Below are 13,546 nucleotides of genomic sequence, written 5' to 3' on the forward strand. Positions count from 1 at the left end.
GAGGAGATATGGGGATATATGTATATGTATAGCTGATTCACTTTGTTATAAAGCAGAAACTAACACACCATTGTAAAGCAATTATACTTCAATAAAGATGTTTTTAAAAAAAAATAATAATAAGCAAATGCTGGCATCGCCGGAAAAACGGCCTCTGAAAGCTCCGGCTCGGCCTGAGCTGTGGGGTAGGGGAAACAGAGGTTTCTGACGAGTAAGGGCTGGACGAGCTGCACACGCCTGGGTGGCCGGGGCGGGGGGGACAAGGACGGGCAGGAGGGGCTCTGACAACCCGCGGGGGCGGCCCCTGCCCGGCCTGCAGCTCGCCTGGACCATCAATCACGTGGCTGTTTTAAATTCCTTGTTTGTTGTCTGTTTTATACCAAACTCTGAGCACCAAGGCAGGGATGCCTCCCACGGGAGACGCCCACTGGGGGGATGTCCCAGGGGCAGCCGTGTCCCCGGGGAGCTGGGGCTGAACCCCGAGTCCAGAGATGGGGAGGGGAGGGCCGAGGGTGAGGGCGGGAGGGACCAACTTCCCCCCAAAATTGTCCAACTTCCCCGTTTCACGTCAGCCACTCTATGACTCAGGGACTGAGGGGAACCCCGTTCCAAAGGGTTTTGAAGTCGTTTCCTACCTCGGTAACACAAGTTGTTCTTGCAGCTGCCTCCGTACCTGGGCGGGCACTCAGAGCAGGGCCGGCCAGTTCTGTAGGGGGCTTCTCCGATCCAGTTGCCCCTGAGGACAGACCAGAAACACCGTCAGGGGGCCGCCACGCCAGGGCCCGGGGGGCTTCTCTCTCCTTTCTGGAACCTCTCGGGACCCCAGACACGGTCAGGGAGGAAGGAAGGTGTGAAGGGGGAAAGGCACCTGCCCTGAGCCCCTACTGTGTACAGAGTCTAGAGAATTCCAGAAGAATCCCAGTCGGGAGCTACGAAGCATCCTTCTCCCTGCACCTTTGTCCTGTGGCCTCACACCTATCCACGTTGCTCCCTCACACAGCTCTGACTGCTGTCAGCCACCCCCAGTCCCAGCCCCGATGCCTCTCCACTGGAAGATGCTGGGATCCTCTGAAGCCGTTTCTCAAATGAGTAAAGGTCAGCCTGTTCCAGGGAGTGCCTCGTGTTTACCACGTACCTACCTGCTCACTCCATCCTTCCAGCACCCCAGGAGGGACGTGCTGGAGTTCAATCCTTTTTCAGAAGAGGAAACTGAGGCTCAGAGAGGTTAAGGGACTTGCCCAAGGTCACACAACGAGGGAGTGCGAGGGCTGGGATTTGAACCCAGGCCGTGGGGCTCAGAGCCTTTGACCACACTCTGCTCTCGGGGCTGGGACCAAGGTCCCTCTGGGCATTACAGGTGCCATCCGCCTCCCTTTGAAGTTCCCAGGGCAGGAAAACCAGAGGCCGGTCTGTGGGATTTCTCCAGGGGCCGGGTTGCAGGTGGTGAGTGGAATTCCCAAGCCCTTCTCCCAGCACCTGGGCCTTTAGCAGCACAGGCCGGAGAGGTGAGTGATTGGGAGCCAGTCTCTGTGATTTGTTCTAGAAACTTCCTTCATGGGTGCCCCGTCACCCGTCTGTCCACTCAGGAAAGAGGTTCGCGGCCCCGATCCTGGGCCAAGCATGGCCGAGCGGTGATGAGTAGACTCCCGGGGCTGGACCTGGCCCTGCCAGCCGGGTGACCCCAGCCAATGCCCCTCGACCCTGAGCCTCTGCCCCCTTCTCTGTAGTGGGGTAACCACGGGGGGTGGTCCCGAGATGAAGGGGGCGGCTGTGTGGATGCCTCAGACTGGGGCCAGCCCCTGGTGACAGCAACATGGTCTCTGAGCATCTGCTAAATCAACATCCTCATTGGGTGACGTTTCTGATGGCTGTCCAGGGTGGCCAAGGAGGGGTCCTGAGAGTGATGGCCGGGAGACAAGTGCAGAAAACACACACTCTGTTTGCCCCCGGACGGCTCAAAATAGCGGAACAGCATCACCCAGGGCCACGTGGGCATCGGGCCTGGGGAGGGTGGGAGGGGGGCTGGGGGGTACTGTTATAATCTGCACCCACGGATGGCAAAATAACATCCCCCACCAGGCTGCAGACCCTGCTCCGCTGAGCACCTCTGCCCCATGTGCAGGCTGGCTAGGGACTCACGGGGGGCTTCGGGATGACCCTCCCAAATGGACCATCGCCAGGCAGACCCAGGGTGCCCCAGCACCTGCCCTGTCACTGGGTGGGGCTCAGTAGGTTTCTTCAGACCATCCGGGCCTCCCAGACAGGCTCCTCCCCTCCCCCAGCCAAGTTCACCAGCACAGGTAGGTTCCACATTTCCTCAGCGACAAACCAAGTCTCCCACACAGCTGGTGCAGTAACTCCCCGGGTACCGGTCGTGGATGCGGGCTGGGTGCTAGGCGTCCTGTAGACGGGCAACCTCCCCGCTCCCAACAGCCCCAGGAAGTGAGCATCCTCCCCTCACCCATGAGGCCATCAAGGTGCAAGACCACCCCACCCCACCCCCTCCCAAAGAGACCTGAGCCCAGACACCACCCCAGGGCCCACCCTCTCAGCCACTGCCCCCTGCACGGCCGGGGGCTCGGACTCTTGAAGAAAGAGGCTGTGGACATCTTGGAAAACCACGAAGACATCTGAAAAAAACTGCCCACCGAACACACAACACCATGGACGAATCTCCCAGACACGGTGTTGAGAGGCAGATGGCAGGCACAAGACGGCATATCTGTCCATTCACAGGAGGGTCCGAACCAGACAGACTGACCGATGGGGAGGGGTGTCAGAATGTCAGCCACTCTGTGGGGCATGAGGGAGCCCCCCCGCTTCCAGCCTGGGGCCCTGGAAATACTCCCTCCCTTGACCTGGGTGCTAGTTACACAGGTATACATAATGCATACATAATGCATATACATATGCATGGACTGAACGTGTGTGCCCACCCCCCAATTCGTATGATGAAACCCTAACCCTCCAACGTGGCTGCATTCGGAGATGGAGCCTCGGAGGAGGTGATTAAGGTTAAATGAGGTCACAAGGGTGGGACCCTGATCTGACAGGATTAGTGTCCTTATAAGAAGAGACACAGAGAGCTCAATTCCCCCTCCGTCTCCCTCCCCCTCCAACCCCCAGCACACATTGAGGAAACGCCATGTGGAGACACAGGGAGAACGTGGCCATCCGTGAGCCAGAAAGAGACTCCTCACTAGAAACTGACCCTGCTGGACCCTGATCTGGACTTCCAGCCTCCAGAGCTGTGAGAAATAAATGTGTATTGCTCAAGCCACCCGATCTGTGGTATTCTGTTACGGCAGCCTGAGCTGACTAATACATGTCTATATGTGTGAAAATGTATCCAGCTGTGCTCTTAGGATTAGTGTACTTTACTGTACACAAGTCATTATTTTTTCAAGAAAGCGGTAAAGACTAAATAAGGGAAGAATGGTATTTCTGGTTGGATCTTCTAGTGTATTTTTTAATATAAAGACTTAAATCAAATGATTCCTCACTCCCCACCTGCCACTCTGCAAGGAGTTCCACCATGGGGACCACCTTACTGCTCTTCCATGGAGCTCAGGTCCCTCCCATGGATGACGTAACCCCCCTGCCCTCATCCCTGCGGGCTGCTTGAGACACCATTACCACAGGCGTGCCAGATGGTTTACAGAGAGTTTCTATTTTCCTCCCAACCTCAGCGATTCCCTCTTCATCCCACCTTCTCACGGCCACTCCTGATCCAACCCAGTAAATGAGGTCATTCCTGTTTCATGCAGTCATGGAGAAAACATGCCTCAAGGGCACACTGCGTGCAGGGCCCAGTGCTAGGATGGCGGCCAGCCCAGTGGCCAGTGTGCAAACCACAGGCTGTAAACTGGGTGAGCCAGTCTCTGAGAATCAGCACATACTTGTCCGATGAGCAACGGAGGTGAATGAGTAAAGGGATAAGTGACACATTGATGACATGAGGATGCTGTAAAGAGGAAGAGAGACTATGACCTAAAGGTGTGATGAGGTCCCTTCTGGGAGGGGAAATATAAAGATGCAAAAACTAGGACTAGCATGAATACCTATTTGCTAGAGTGCTATCTGCTGCGTATTTTCAGAGAAAAAGAATCCCTATGACAGACCCCACTGGTTGCCCAGCCAACTACTCCTGCTTCTGACTTATTCAAGTAGCCCCAGGGGATGACTTGCAAAGCCAACTGGGGCAATTTCATTGGTCAAAGCCAACTGGGGCAGTCTGGTTCCCCCTTGTCCATGAGTGGTCTAGTTCTGGCCAATGACATAAGGAGAAAGTGGGCCAGGGGTGAGAAAAGCCTAAGGAGAGAGGCCTTTTCTACCATTCTCTTCCCTTCTGTTTGGGAAGATGTGATGCCTGGTGCTCTACAGCCATCTTGGGACCGTGAGGAGAGGACAATACAGCAAGAAGACAGGAAGTTCTCATTGACATGCTGAGCTATTAAGCTAACCTAGATGCACCAACCTCTAGATGCCTTGTTATGTGAAATAATAAAGAGATTTTACCACTGAAGCCAGTTTTAGTTGGGTCTTCCATAGCAGGCAAACACACCCCAACCCATAAAACCATGTCACTTGTTCTTACTTTGGAGAGTAATTGCAGACGAGGTAGACCGCATTCTCCCAAACATCTCCCCAGACATTCATCCTCTGGCAGGTGTTCACGGCACAGCCAATCTTGGTGGTTGTGGCCCAAACTATCTGAAAAGATGACATCCATACATCTGAGCTCAAGGGACAAATGACCAGGGTGACATAATCTGGCCTGGATCCATAAGGTGCTGGCACGAAAGGGGTGTGTGGTGAAGAGGTGAAGGACCAGATTCTTCCCCTAACCCATTAAAGAGCCACACATTTGTTTAAAACAAAAGCAAACAAACAAAAAAAGAACAAAAAAACACACAAGGAAAATTCCCCAGCAATGTAAAGCTGCCATAGAAGTTTCTAGTGCTTACTCTCAGTTTCCATATTTGTGAACTGGCCACAAACAGCCTGGCCCACCAGCTATACTTTGAGTAGCGCCGAATTAAAGGAAAAAATTAAGGCAATGATAGACCAGAGGTTTTCTGACTGGGCAACAGTTCCACAGGGCCAGGTGAGTGACAGTGTTTGGGGGTGCCAGGCTGAGGTCACACCTGATCTTCAGCCTTACCTGTGTGTAGTGGGTGCACATGGTCCCAGAGCACCTCTCCGGACACCAGGGGTTGCACTCGTGGGGGTAGGGGTAGGTGTAGTCCTTCACCTCGTCATACCAGGACTGCACGTGGAAGCCAGGAGAGCGATACCTGCAGGGGCAGATCAGCTTGTTATGTGCTGGCCACCAAGCACCCAACGACGGAGACCCCCACTGGCAGCACCGCCACCCATGGGGCAGCTGGTGGGGGCGCTTCTTTGGGCCAACAGCCCCATATCCCACCCAGTATCTGTTAAAAGTGCTTAAAACCCGAATTGGCCTCCTCTGGGTTCCAGGAGTGTCCCTGGGTGACCTACAAGCCACCAGTGTGTGTGGGAAACTTTTACCTGGCCCCCGGTGAGTTCTTTTTTATGTTAATAATTATGTATTAATTTTCACGTACATTTGGGGAATCCCATATTTCACAGATATTACTGCTAAGACAAAACTGAAGATGCAAGTCCATTTAAAGTCAACGTAGAGAAAAACAGTAAGTAGATAACTGAACAGATCCTGACCAGATAACGGAACTGTGGCGGGGAGGGTCTGGAAGTTGGGAAACAGCTGGCTATGGGGGACAGGGCAGACAGGTCCCTGTCACACACACACACACACCCCCCAAAGAGCAGCCTAAAGCCTCACATTTCTATAACGTCATGACCAGCTTCGTTCCTTGGCTGCCAGGGGACCCGAGGACTCAGACACAAGGCAGAAAACTCATTCAAGGCACAGGAACCCACAGGTGTGCAGAGCCCTGCAGTCAGCTGGGCAAACCCTCGTACCAAGCTCCCCTTTGGGATTTTATCACCTGAGCCCTCCCTCGTCCCCAACACTGAGGAGCACGCCCCCAGCCACTGTTGGTGGCCGCCGCCCCCTGGCTTCAACCCTGTCTGCCAGGTTGGCACCGGGAAAGAAAATAAACCAGACTGGAACCCCTGTCACTGTCACCAGCAAGCGTAAACAAAGTGGTTTCAATAAAGAGAACAGATGTGGTGGCGACTGGTGACTTCTGAGGGCACTGTGGGGACCCGGGTGGTTAGAAGTCTTGTAACAATTACTGTCAGCACCCAGGGAATGGTGGCGGTCAGTGCCGTGGCTGGAGAAGCAGCCTCCCTTCCTGGGGCCAGCTCGGGGAAAGAGACACACGCAGCAACAGCGCTCTAGGGCCACAGGGAACCCATCACCAGTCTGTCTATTTCCCTGGAACCTCACAGCCAGGCTGGGGTGGTTTCGGAAAGAGAACAGTTGGCTGCAGAGGGGCCTTCAGAAGAGGGTCTCTTTTGTAAAGTGAGTTGGCAATATTCATCCAGAAGGGGGACGGTCTTTGTGCCCTGGGACCTATTAATCCTACTCCTCAGAGTCTTCCTAATGAAATCATTCAAATGAGCCAAGGGGGAAAAGAAAAAAAAAAACAAACCTAGCTACAAGAATGGAATGGCTTGGGCTTCCCTGGTGGCACAGTGGTTAAGAACCCTCCTGCCAATGCAGGGGACACGGGTTCGATTCTGCCCGGGGAAGATCCCACATGCCGCGGAGCAACTAAGCCCGTGCGCCACAACTACTGAGCCTGCGCTCTAGAGCCCGCGCTCCGCAACAAGAGGAGCCACCGTGATGAGAAGCCCGCGCACGGCAACGAAGAGTAGCCCCTGCTCGCCTCAACTAGAGAAAGTCCACGCGCAGCAATGAAGACCCAACACAGCCAAAAAAAACCAAAAAACAAAACACAAATAAGTTAATTAATTAAAAAAAAAAAAAAGAATGGAATGGCTAAATTCCAGTCTGTCAACTTGATGGCCCACAGGCAGCCTTGACGACGTGATAACCATGACAACTATGTAACAGAAAATGGTTTGATATCGTATGAGAAGGAAAAAAAAAAAAAAAAAAAAGAATTAACAGCTGTCCTGGCCACAGTTACAACTACGTGAAAACATGCTGGCCCACAGCCAGATGCACCTCAGAAGCCCAGGAACACGCAAAGAGCTGAACCAGGGCAGTGGATCGATGGGTTTGGTTCCCTTTAGACATTTTCTCTTAATGCTGTCAAAAGACTGACTTCATAAAAAGCAGAAAAGAATACTGGGTTGCTGTGGTTCCACGAAGTCACACCTCTGGACCCATGGTGACACCTGCCCAGGTCCCTCCCAGAAAGGCACTGGCTAAAGGAAAATGCAGCTGCTCGTGGACCCATTACATTCCACGCTTAAAGAGCTGGAAATAGAGTAAATAGGCGGCTGAAGGCAAGCAAACCCTGACCTGAACTTTGAGGGGCTGTTTCCAGTCCAGACCAACTTTTCAATAAGTGCGGCAAAACGAAAGCAGACCCCGGGACCCTGGGCCCCCATTCGGAGGACTCGTGCGCACAGCACGTGGTCAGTGAGTCTTAATCGGCCAGAAGATATTTTGTCCATTTCCTCTAAGGCAACCAGCCCCCAGCCCGGGAGGGACTGCCAGCTGGCTTGGGTGCTCGGGAATGTGGCCCGGTTGACCTGGGGGAAGGTCCGTGGGCGACAGTTAACAGACACTGTCAAGGCCTTGGAGGTTCGGCGGCGTGAGTGAGACCCCCGTTCACAAGCAGGGGGTCACAGCGGCTCTTACCTGCCCCAGTGCACGGCCAAGTTCTGCCCGATGGACACCAGCAGGCTTTTGGGCCCATGCTCCCAGATGCACTCCTGGGCCCAGGCCACCGCCGACTTCTCCAGCTCTTCATCCCAGGTCTGCAAGGGGACGAGAAATGGGCACCAGGAGGTCAGGGTCAGGGGTGGGTGTTAAGAACCCAAACTGCAGAGACGTCCCCAGCTCAGGCCCTGGGAGACCCCGAGGGCCGGGCTTCGGCTTCCACGACACTGGACACAGGGACTTCGTGCATGTCTCCGATGCGTTCCTTGCTCGGGAGGTGGGAAGTGGCCGGTCAGCAAAGAACCTAGAGGAGCCCCGATCCTCAGAGCACCTGCTCGGCCCCTAATTTGTCGGGGACACTGGCAAGTCCCTTCTCTCAGCCTCAGTCTCCTCATCTGTGAAATGGGAGGATGAATAAATCCTGGAGATGAATGACGGTGATGGTGGTGATGGTTGCACAATGGTGTGAATGTAGTTAATGTCACTGAACAGTGCATTTAAAAATAGCTGAAATGGTAAGTTTTATATTACGCATATTTTACCATTATATATATGTATATATATATTTTTTTAGGTAGCAAGAAATGCCTTCAACTCGCCCAGTCCTGTTCCCCTCCGGCGCAGCCCTCCCTGAGTCAGGGGTCTGGGCCAAAGAATCTGCAGCCCTCTCACCTCCCAGCCGGCCCAGGGAGCACACATAACTCCTCAAGAAACAACACGGTGAACAAGGCAAGCAGGGTCACTTCTCTTCTGCGGAGGAACAAACAACGCCAAGCGGCCCTCCCAGCTGCGAGCCAGCGGCTGCCTCACCCCCTCCCAGAGTCTTGGGGAAGATGCTCCAGCTCATGGGCAGCCAGGGGCTGTCCCTCGCTCTGGGAAGCCCCAGCCCTGGCACACAGTAGTTGCTCACTGAAAGCCTATCCAGGCAGAGCCCCGGGACCATCCAGGAACAGGAACAGGAGACTGGTTGAACCAACTGTGGGACCCCTGAACGGAAGCTGCCCACTGCCCTCTCCTCCTCCTGTCTCACCGTCTCCTTCTGGCCAAGATAACTGCGACTCCTCAACATCCAGGGGCAAGTCCTGCCCCAGGGCAGACGCCTCGGGGGGCCCAGGGTCACACCTCTTGACCCGCTGCCCATTTCAGCTGCAGGGGACATTCTGGGTTTCTCGCCGACAGTGCCCCACCTTCAGCGCCCACCAAACCCTGCACCACTTCTGCCTCGGATCTTTCTCCAGTGCCCAAGCACAGCCTGAAACAGGGGGTCAACACCCCCAGGGGCCACACTCAGTCAGTGGGAGACAGGCCTGTTGATAAGAGCACGCACCTCCCACCTTCAGAGGGCGGGGCAGTGAGGTGCTCTTGTTAGGTCTTGTTCACCTAACAAGAGCGTTCTTGTTAGGTGAACCTGGGTATGGTGCCAGGCTCTGCCTCTTGCTGGCTGTGTGACTTCAAGCAAATGGTTTCACGTCTCTGTGCCTCTGTTTCCCTATCTCTAAATGGGCTAATGGTACCTGGAATAGGATCTGGGGGAAGGTTGAATGAGAGCAGGCATGGAGCCCCCAGATGAGAAGCAAAGTAGCTCTCAGTCAATGGTACCTGGATATTAAGGAAGTTAACTTTCTCAAGCACCCACCAGGTGCCAGGGCAGTCATCATCTGAACACCTGCCAGTTGCAGGGAACATTAGCACCATTTTCTTATTTAATTCCCCCAACAAGCCCTGGAGGTATGTTTTATCTCTCCACTGTTGCAGATAAAACAAACAAACAAAAACCTCTGAGGTTAAGAGAGGTTAAGTGACTTGCCTAAGGTCACCCAGCTAGGAACTTGTTAGAACTTTAACAAGCCAGCCGTGTCTGGCTTCCAAGGGGGCTCTTCCTGCTCTGCACGCTGCCACCAAGTGCTGGTCCCACTCCACTAAAATAATAATGGTTACTAAAATCATAGCAATAGTATAATTCACATTTATTTAGTATCATGCATTATCTTATTGACTCCTCCAAACAACTCTGTGAGAAAGGTACTTTTGTCGTCCCCGTTGTGCTTGGTGAGGAATTATAAACGCAGAGAGGCTAAGTAATCTGCCGAAGTCACACAGCTAGCACGTGGCAGCTACCTAACCCCAGGCAGGCTGGCTCCAGAGCCTGTCCACTCATAAAATCTCGAAGTGGGGTATCTTAACTTCTGGAGTTTTAAAATCCACCTCTCAGTGCTGAGCCTATTTCAAAGGACTGTGGCTCGAAGCCCCAGCGAGCAGGGCCGAGCAGGAAGCCATGGATCTGAGACACTTTCCCAAATCAGTGCCACTTGTCTGGGTGGAGACGGGCCGGGCAGCTCTTGGCCGAGGATGCCGGGAGGGAGGGGACGGTGCTGAGCCTCGGACTGCCGGCCCCGTCCCGCGGCCCCCTGCTCAGAGGCGGCCTCAACAACACCCCTAAAGGCTCTACTTCCCCCACAGGGGGGCTGTTGAGACCGAAGGAGCCAGAGCCCAGCTCCAACCCTGAGATACCATGAAGTAAACAAATAGAAAAACACAGCAGGCTAGTCACAGGCTGCCCAGGGCCTGTCCCTGCCTGCTGCGTCCCCAAGCTCCTTTCCCCTGCCCTGAATCTCCCTGACAAGCACCGGACAAGCACAGGGCATGAGGAAAAGACCCGCAGAAACCCAGCCTGCTCCCCATAGGAGGCAGGAAACAGCCACGACCCTGGCGGGGCTGGGGCTCAGTCAAGCTTCAGGCCCAGGAAAATGCCTGCTCCCTGGTAGGCACCACACAGGGCCTTGGGGTGGGGAGGGGCACAGGATGGAGGGTGACTGATCCAGAAAGAGGTGGAGAGTGTCTTTTCCCCACGGGGACAGACGCCAAATGACCAGTTGCTGGGAAGGAGCGGGGAGGAGTCCGTGCCCTAAAAAGAAAATCCACCCTGATTGTCTCCATCTTTAACCCTATAAAGGTCTGCGCAGCTGCCCATGCGTTTGCACGTTGAAAGGGCGCCCACTCTGCCTCCTAAAATTATCACAGCCCCTTTGGAATAAATGTCTGGAGCATCTTCTTCAGGGAAAAGAGAAATGGTTTCATAACGAGTTCCCAGAGGACTCGGGGCTCTGCGCAGACGGGCATCCGTTCATCCGTCTCACAGCTGGTGATGGGCCACCTCGCGCAAGCACAGACAAGGACACCGAGGGACTCACAGGCACGCGGGCAGGTGACCGACCATGAGGGTGGCCGAGGTCGGAGCACAGGCAACACGGAAAGCTGCAGCTGAGAGTCCAGAGGAAGGAGAGGGCCCGGGGCCAGGGCTGCAGGGAGGTGGATACCGGAGTGGTGAGTGTGCAGCCCTCCTGGGGGTGGGGTCGGGGGTGGGGTCGGTGGCGGGGTCTGTAACACACACAGCACCCAGAGGCCTCTGTGGCCAAAGGCAAGGGAGGGAAACAGGCTATCCAGACAGACAAGGGCTCCTGATAGGAGGCCTCAGATGCCGGGCAAGAAGCACAGAGGGCCACCGAGGCTCCTGCCAGGGGAAAGGCTGGAAGAGAGTGAGATTTAGGAACTATAACGTGATACCAGGATGCAGAATGGGCCGGAAGAGGGCAAGATGGGAGGTGAAACAGCCCCCGACCCCACCCCAGAGCTGAGGCTGCCCCGATAATCAAGGGAGGATGGAAAAGGCTGGAGAAAGAGCCCCTGGTACTGGTGGGGTCGGGGGGGAGGGGGGGAAGGGGGGGAGGGGTTAAACTGAGCGTGGACAGGGGACAAGAGCATGGGTCCTGGACTCAGCCGGACCCAGGTCAGCATTCGCCTCCGCCTCTACAGCTGTGTGACCTTGGCCTCGGCTTCCCAGTCTATAAAGTGGGGGGATACCACGGCGCCCGTTTCACAGGGCTGGGGGGATGGGACACGGAGACACATGAGTGAGGGCAGAGCTGGGGACGTGCACCGGGGAGCCGGCTGCCCCTCCTGCTCCGAAATGCGGGGCTTCTCCAGACGCACAGGGGACCCTCCACTGTCCCTCCTCTACTCCTCCTCCCCAGCAGACACCCCATCACTCATGGACTCGGCCACCCCTCGCTACTCAGACGGAAGGCGCAGCTAAACGGTGGGGTGAAGCTAAGGGTGACACAAGGACAGCGGTAACAGCACAGCCCCAGCGCTGGGCATCTGCCAGGCATTCAACACAAATGCCGTGAGATGGTCACGGGGGCCACATGAGGTGGGATTTCCAAAGTAGACGCTGAGGCTCAGATTGGCTAAGGAGTCGTCAAGGTCACACAGTGAAGACGTAGCAGAGCTGGGGTCGGACTCACCAAAGCCCAGCCCTTGACCCTCCCCCTCCCCCTCCCTCTCCAGGAGGGTCTGGGAGGAAGAGTCAAGGGCGGGGAGCTCGGGCTGAGCTACAGAGAGGTGCAGCCTGTGCTGATCGGGTAGGGCATCCAGAACAGAGGCAGGGGGCCCTCTCTCACCAGGAGTCCCCAAGCCTGCCATCCCCCACCCCTCCCCCCCGCCGATGGGGCCAGCCTCTGTGGTGCCCCAGCACTCACCATGTACTCCATGTTGGAGGCCGGTGGCGACACCTGGCCCCGCAGCTTGTTGTGAAGCATGAGGATCTCCTCCTTGTCCACCCTGGGGATGGCCCTCCGGACCCGGGAGTGGGGTCTGTCCTGCTGGTATTTGCTGAGCAGCTTCTCTAGGTGTGTGACATTGGGCAGGAAAAAGCCTTGGGCTCCACAGACCAGCAGCACCAGCCCCAAGGGCACAATGCCGTTCAGGACACAGCTCATGGCTCCACGCTGGCAGCAAGGGCTGGGATGACAGGGTGGCCTGGGCTCCTGAGGTGCTCGTGTGCTCTGAAAAGAAGCAGAGGGCGGCGGGAGAAGTCGGTCAGTGTCAAACCCGCGACGGCAGTGACCGGACCGGACATCATTCTCCCCACTTTGCAGATGCGGAGACTGAGGCCATAGAAGCTAAACCACCAAGGTCCTGCAGGCAGGAAGTGGTGGAGCTGGGATTCAAGCCAAGGGTCTCCAGCAAGGCAAGTTGCCTGATGCCACATGGGACATCCTGGCTCGGTCTCTCCTGGACTCAGCTTCTCATGGCACCATCTATTATCGCTCTGAGTCAGCATTTGGACTCATTCAGGACTGCGGTGGCTCTACGGCCTGAATTAAGTCCCATCTCCTGCCCCCAAAAGAGATTGCTAAAGTCATTTCACATCACGAAAGGACGTGCCGTGAACCAACGTGAGTGGCAAACTTCCTGGTCCCTGTGAAGTAAGACTCAGTTCCCAAAGCGATTGTCAGGCATCCCCAGACCCATCACTGCATGAGGCCCCACCTATCACGGCCCTTCCACCGGGTACCACCTGTGAAACCGTCTCACACTACGACACAATCTCCCAGGACCCAGCCAGGGACCCAGCCATGCACTCTGCCGATTTGCTCCTTGGAGAAAGTGACAGTAGAAAGAGAGAGGACCTCCAAGGGGTATCTGTGTACCCACTCTCATCCCATCCCTGCCTGGCAAACCCCCCAAACATCCTGGCATGCAGCCTCCCTCAGGCAGCTTCTGTCTGACAATGCGCTCGCTACAGGCACTGCCGGGTGTTAGTTACCCTGTTGGCTGCTAAGTTAGTGCTTCATATGGGTTATTAGTACCCAACAACTGCATCAGCAGGGCCGAGGGGACAGAAGATGGCGGCTGGGACTCCCGGTCCTTCAAGGCCCATCTTGGAGCTGCACTTCCCAA

General features: G+C 55.5%; 1 protein-coding gene across 1 annotated transcript in view; it reads right to left on the reverse strand.

Moving 5' to 3' along the window:
- CRISPLD2 (cysteine rich secretory protein LCCL domain containing 2) overlaps nt 1-13,546 on the reverse strand; it is a 66,743-nt gene that overhangs the window by 36,673 nt on the left and 16,524 nt on the right. Inside the window, exons 2-6 of the mRNA XM_061173345.1 lie at nt 12,343-12,648; nt 7,784-7,902; nt 5,165-5,297; nt 4,598-4,713; nt 636-736 (exon numbers count right to left, since the gene is read on the reverse strand). Coding sequence (XP_061029328.1) covers nt 636-736; nt 4,598-4,713; nt 5,165-5,297; nt 7,784-7,902; nt 12,343-12,582 — 709 coding nt within the window. The 5' untranslated portion in view covers nt 12,583-12,648. The remainder of the gene's footprint in view (nt 1-635; nt 737-4,597; nt 4,714-5,164; nt 5,298-7,783; nt 7,903-12,342; nt 12,649-13,546) is intronic.

The sequence above is a fragment of the Eubalaena glacialis genome, chromosome 18 (assembly GCF_028564815.1).
Source record: "Eubalaena glacialis isolate mEubGla1 chromosome 18, mEubGla1.1.hap2.+ XY, whole genome shotgun sequence".
Taxonomy (NCBI): Eukaryota; Metazoa; Chordata; class Mammalia; order Artiodactyla; family Balaenidae; genus Eubalaena; species Eubalaena glacialis.